General features: G+C 51.2%; 1 protein-coding gene across 1 annotated transcript in view; it reads right to left on the minus strand.

The window, feature by feature from the left end:
• PPM1J (protein phosphatase, Mg2+/Mn2+ dependent, 1J) overlaps positions 1-1,686 on the minus strand; it is an 11,235-nt gene extending 9,549 nt beyond the window's left edge. Inside the window, exon 1 of the mRNA XM_010002254.1 lies at positions 1,682-1,686. Within this exon, the coding sequence (XP_010000556.1) occupies positions 1,682-1,686 (5 nt within the window). The remainder of the gene's footprint in view (positions 1-1,681) is intronic.
• Between the last annotated feature and the right edge of the window lie 4,974 nt (positions 1,687-6,660).

Consider the following 6,660-nt stretch of genomic DNA (forward strand, 5'->3'; position numbering starts at 1 on the left):
AGGGGATGGTTTGCCCTGGCACGTGCGTGGGTGACACAGCTTCAGGTATTTCTGGCACCGGCTCCCCACCTTGTTCCTCATCACCCTCTGATGCCTTGGGGCTGTGTGCTCTGGCAACATGGATCCTCAAGGGCCCGGGACAGCTGGGGGGCCCTGGGGCTCCCAGCACGGCCAGGAGCTGGGGCTGGTAGGGGAGAAGTAGCTCAGAGGCCACAACCCCTCCTGTCCCCCTCCAGCAGCCCTGCGTCCTCAATTTCTGCTCCAGATGCTTTCCTATTTGGGGCATCTCTGTCCTGCTGCTGGTCACAGAGGAGGGGTCTCACGTATCATGAGGGCAATAGCCTTTGTGTTATTAAGGCTGAAGATCACCAGCCTCTCCAGGGCATTTTCCTCTCCTCGGCAGGGCTGCCAATCCCCCCTACTGCTGAGGCACCAGGATGCTATCCATGGAAAGAAGGAAATGGCAGTTCCCAAAACTTGGGTGTAAGGCTGACCCTGTTCCCTGTGTGTTGTTTCCTTTTACACTAAATGCACTGCCCAGAAAGAATGGTCTGACATAAAAACATGCTGCAAGAGTGCTCCCTGAAACAATGCCATGCTAGTCACTTTTCCAAGAGCTACATTTCCCCCTATTCATCCCAGCTGCCAGCTCAATGGGGAGTTTCCTCCTCGTCGAGGCTGGTGTTCCCCTTCCCAACAGTGCCCGGTGCATGTGCCTGGGAATGCAGTTATAAACAGGTCAGGCCAGGGGGAGGCATCTTTTCTGTTTCTGGATAAAGCCATGTGAAAATAGTAATGAAAACAACTCCTTTCGGAGGGGGAATTCAGGGAAAAAAATTCCAAAGCCCATTTAAAAATAATCCTTTGATTAATCAAAGCTCCTTTGTTTCAAAGGAGATGAGATTAATTCCTTAAAAAAATCCAAACCATTTTTCTTCACGAGCAGCCCTTTTGCTGGTTCTACCTGTTGCTGTGCTTACCAGGGCAGCAACCAAGTGAGGATGAGGAAGAAGTAGCTGTGTATGGGAAGCACTGGAACTGGGACCAGTAATCCCCTGCCAGCCTGCTGTCATGAGAAACAGGAATTCAAAGACTAGTAACACAAAAAATTGGCATAAGTTATGTGACTTTGTTTCATTTTTTCATGCAACTGCTTAGCATTAAAAAAGCCCAAGGGTCATCATTCGTGTATGTTCTGTCACCACCTGGGTAGGGCAGCCCAGGGAGATCCAGGTTGGACCCCCTTGCTCCTCTCCCATCACACACCTTCACAGAGGAAAGCACTGGTGATGCCCAGACTGGTTGTTAATTATACCAGGGTATGTTGGCAATAACGAGGGGTGTACATTCAGACCTCCCATCCTCCTCTTGTGACTGTGATCAATAAGCAATCGAGTCATTAAAAAGAAAGCTGCTCCTATTATCTGCTGATCGATAACTCATTAGTCTCGGCCACACCTGCCCTGCAGCAGCTCTGCATGGAGGGAGGGCAGAGCAAGCAGCCCGAGGGCAGGACAGGGGCTGCAGCCCCACGTTAACGCCCTGGCACAGCTTCCCATGCTGCAGACCACCCATCTGTGGGGGCTCCCGCCGACACCAGGCAGGACACGACCCTTCCCCACACACACGTTCCTCTGCTGCTGCAGCATCACCTGTTACACAGAGCCAAGGGCAGTCGCACCTCATCGGTTACAGGGCTTTGTTGTGCAGCCTCCTGCCAGCACACGAGTGCACACACAGCCCTGGCTCTGCCGCTTGTCCCCTCACTGCCTGGGCAGGGCTGTCCCACGGGAAGATGCTGCCAGGTCCTTGCTGCTCCCTTCTCACTCCCTGTCCCCACCACAGCAACCCTGCCGACCTGCCTCCCCTCTGAGCCTCTGGTGCCCGAGGACAGCGGGGTGGTTCTTCAGTCTGGGCCCGTATCTATTATTAACATGCAATTGTCAACAGCTTTTTGTTATTGCACACCTCCACCCTCTCCGTCCCCTGTGCCCTCCTTCTGCTGCTCCCCACTGCCCCTGACAGGAAATGCTGACAGTAATAAATGGCTGGCAAAGCAATTATACACATTAAGCTGAAAAGTATGAAGCTGAGGTCAAAACTATTTTCTTCCTGTAATTACATGGAGAGTAAATTCGTTTTGCCAGGAATCGAAGCGACACAGAAGGTCACAGCCAGCAGAAGGGCTGGTCTGCCCCATGAGGGTGTTCAGCCAGCAGGGATCATCCCAACACCAAGCTGAGAGCCCAAACCCAGGCAGTCCTGCCTCACAAGAGCTTGTTTCTCCCTTTATGCTTCCCTTTTTTTTGCTTTCAGGTTACTTCCAAACTTCCCAAGTGAGAGGCTGATCTGGCAGTCCCACCTTTTTCAGAGCTGGCTCATCTTCAAACAAGACTGTGCCATCTGAAATAAGGTTTATTAAACTGTAACAGGGTTTGTTACTCTGCTAATGCACCATATTAAAAAAGCTACGAAAATCAACTGCAAGGTGTAATGAGCTGCTCGTTCTCCAACTGAAGTGTCTCAGCCAGTTTATAACTGACTTTATTCTCAACAGAGGAGGAAAAAGACCCACACCTGCAGAACCTGGGTGTTGTCCCCACCTGCCTCATTCCTCCATATCGCTGGTGCTGGGGGTGGCTGCAAATTGTCCCCACTCTGCTGGGAGGGATGGTCTGGGGAGCAGAGGCAGCTGGTGCCTGTCACCAGAGGAGCTCTGCTGATGTGTGATCACCATTGCAGAAAATGCTGGTTGTGATGGCACCAGAGGTGAACTTGAGCTCCCAGGACCCAAACAGATTCAATTTTTCCTGAGTATTAACAGAGTCTCCTGGGGGAAAGCTTATAATTGGCTTTTCCAGGGCCTTGCAGCACTGGGTTGCCTTTCCCCAGATGGCAGCTGCAGGAGCCAGCACCTCCTGCAGCCCCGTTGCCTCAGTGTCTGCTGCCTCACCACCCATTGCCCATCCCCAGCACAAATTATCTCCACCGTCCCTGGCCAGGGAACAGTTCACCCTGATGTGGCACATGGCCAGGAGGGAGCACAGAGCAGGGTTTCCTGGATGGATTTGGGATGGGGGGCAAGCTGGGCACAATCCCCAGCCCTCACAACTCTCCTTGCTCTGGGCACCAGGAAAGGCTTCTCCTGAAACCTCCTGGCAGGCTCTGAAGTGTCCAGTTTTAGCTGAATAATCACCTGCCCTGCATTAGAAGAGGATTTCCACTCTTTAAAATTAGCTTTGGTGAGTTTTTGCTTTCTTTGAATCAAAGCTCCGAGACAATTAATCACTGCCCAGCTCCTGCTGCTGCACTGAAGTGCTCAGCTTGGAACAGAGCTGCTCAGGAACTGGAATTAATCTTCCTGTAACGAGGGCTTCAAAATAACGATCACTGTCCTGCAGCCATTCCAAAGGAGTTGTTCTCCTGCCCTGCAAACAGAAGGGATCCTGCTCCAGCTTTCACTGGCAGCCAGAAATGGCAGGGGTTGCTCTGCACCCACCCCCTGCTCCCACCCTGCCCCACGCGAGGGAACAGCGTTTGGGGCACCTGAGGAGGAGGAGGGGAGCATCCCCAGCCCTTCCAGGCACCCCGTTGGCACAATGCCCTTGCACACACACAGCAGCAGGGCACGGCTGTGCCTGCAGGGGACAGGGCTCCTTGTCTCCCAGGACTGCAGAGGGATGGAACAGGGCACAGCTCCTGTCACCGACACCGGGCACTGCCGGGAGAGAAACCAGCTCTGCCACCACTGGTCACGCAGCGACCTCCAGCTGTTCTCACAGAGCAGTGGAGTTAACATCTGGCAATATCTAATGAGATTCCAGATTATTAATGACTTCCATGCAACAGTTAAAGGGCATTTCCCACAGCTGTTTATATTCCAGCAGAGGCTTGTGCAACCTTTCCCTGAGATCCCCAGAGCCCAACTGTGGCAACTGCACTCGATAAGGAAAATTCAGATCAACTCCTCTCCATTTTCCCCCCCTTTCTTTTTTTAGTTCACAGACCATGAAGGAAACAGATGGGAGTTGAAAAGAGATTGAAAATGACAAAGGAAGTCTAGAGACATTTATTTCCACTCAGAACAAATTAATTAGGTTGTCTAGGGACACCTGATTACAGCTGCTGACAGTGAGGGAGCTGCAGCAGCAGCCCCGCTCCCTGCAGGTAACGCTTAGCACACGCAGCTCGGCCAGGGCCGGAGGAAGGCAGTGCAGGCAGCACCAGGGCCCTGCTGCAGGCAGGGCTGGGATCACTTCCTGCAGGACAGGCCCTGGAAAGCCACCAGCCACTCTGCTTCCAAAGTTCCTGAGGAATCTGAAGGGTATTTTTAGGGTGCAAGCCTTTCAGCTGAGTTATTCTGGGGTTTCTTGCCTGTATTATTTAGAAAGAAAAAAAAAATCCCAAACAAACAAAACCAAAAACCCCCAAAACTTTCAAGTCATTAAAGTTTACGATTTTTCCCTTTATTTTTTATATGAGACTGTCTCTGCTTCTTCCTTCCATTTGTTTTCTGTAAGTGCCAAATGGAAAGAGAAACGCCAAGAAACAACAACTAAAAAGCATTAGAGAACACAACCTGTTGTCAGAAGTAGAAGCAGTTGAGATGTCCCGTGGGTTGGGAGTTGTCAGCTCCACAGAGGGTGTGTCCCCCCCTCCAGCTGCTTCCCCAACACCCCCATCCCCTTTTTTCTCACCTGAGGACAAGGGGCAGCTCCAGCGGGGGATGCAGGGCTCGGGGGGCTGACTGAGGGTAGAGAAACTTAAATACCAACAGGGCAGGACCCACCAGTGGGTGTCAAAGGACCCACCAGTGGGTGTCAAAGGACCCACCAATGGGTGTCCAGTACCTCTCTATCAGGTTTGAAATTCCAGGTTCTCACCTGCAGAGTCCTGGGGGTGGTGGGAGGTGAGATGCTGCTGGCCCTCTGGTTCATCCAGCCTTATTTTACGTCCTTTCATGTATTTTCAGGCAATTTTCTTACAGCTGGGACAGAGAAGGGAGGGGCTCTTGGTGCCCAAGGGCTCTCTGTTAAAGGAATGGACGCTGGGGGCAGGATCGGGCCCCAGCAGCTGAACAAGGCAGCACACCTGCTGCTGAGACCAGCACCTGCCAAGATACAATCCCAGGTACAAACAGAGGCTGGGAGGAGAACAGATAGGGAGCAGCCCTGAGGAGAAGAAACTGGGGGTGACAGCAGTAGTAGTTTGGGGAATTCAGTGACTTGGCTGCACTTCCATTACCGTGTCAGAGTTCCCCTTTCCTCATGGAAAGCTGTTCCAACAGACAAACAGCCTGAAGCTACTTGGTTATTTCTTCCTCTTCTGTGAAAATGCCCTTTGGGCATCACATTGTCTATGTGGAAATTTGCCCATTTCGTCTGGTATTGAATCCACACAGCTTCCCTCTGTGTTTCCAAGGGAAGAACACCAAATCCCTCAAGCCTGTAGACTCTGCTGCTAGATAGGGGGGTAGATATGGCAAGCATAAGGGAGTCACAGAAATGGCATAATGATTTCTTCCAAAGGATATAATTTGGAAACAGCTTTTCTATTTCCACTTTATTGGTTATTTTTAGTTGAGCAGCTGTTCTTCTGGTGTTGATATAAAACCTGTTTTTTTCATTCTGAAAGAAAGAAATTCTTTATTCTTGTGACTACAGAATTCAACTTTAGAGGTCACTTATTGTTTCCAAGCTCCATGTGCTCTGGAAGGAATCTATATTCTTCTCATATGGTTCCTGGGCATGAAAGCAATCTCTAAATACTTGGAGGATAAAATGAGGTCAAACCTGCAATTCCACACAGCTGCTGCTGAGTGAAACCTACGCTCTGGCCTGCAGCTTTGTTTCTGTCAAAGCAGTTTAGAAAACAGGGGTGGGAAATTATTTTGCAATAAATAGAAACTTACAAGCCCAGGCTGCTCTGCAACCTTGGGTTTCTTTCCAGCCACTGCCCTAAGAAGAGATTGGGAAATTCAACCGGGTGGACTAAACGTAGAGCTGAAGGAAGGGCCGTTTGACACGAGTTCTCAACTGCATCATTTCCAAGCCCCTCTGGCACAGCACAGCTTGCACACCCCCCAGCAGGGCTGGAGCTGCACATGGAGGAGCCACCTCAGACTCGGCAGGGCCTGGGGCTGCTCAGGGCACGGAGCAGGGTCCCCGCAGCCCGGCTGTTCCCACCGGATTCCCCCGTTCCCAGGGGGGATGCTCCGGGAGGGCTGCGCTCCCACCAAGGCCCACGAGCTGCTGCAGAGGCACTGGCTGCTGGGCACGGCTCCTCTCAGAAGCCCCCGTTGTGTCTGAGGCTGAGGACAAGTGTTAATTACACCGTGCTCATTTCCGAGGTGGATACTGCAGCTCCTCTCCCGCGGCAGCTGGAGCTGGGGGAATTTATGGACACATTAATACCCCATTCCGAAGAAAATAAAGCATTTTAAATGTCCTCCAAAATGCACTTACAATTTCACACAGTTCAGCAGTTGCAGAAGCTGCGTTTAGCTAAACCAGTGCTGTATTCCCAAAATAACCAGTTCCTTTCTTTTCTGTTGCCTGTTATAACACTGCAGAGGTGGTTGGACGTTTCCTCACCATCACATTGTAGTCAGATTCAATTGGTTTAACACAGAATTTAAAAACAGGTTTTTAACCCTCTTGT

Source organism: Chaetura pelagica, unplaced genomic scaffold (assembly GCF_000747805.2).
Source record: "Chaetura pelagica isolate M959 unplaced genomic scaffold, ChaPel_1.0 scaffold181, whole genome shotgun sequence".
Lineage (NCBI taxonomy): Eukaryota > Metazoa > Chordata > Aves > Apodiformes > Apodidae > Chaetura > Chaetura pelagica.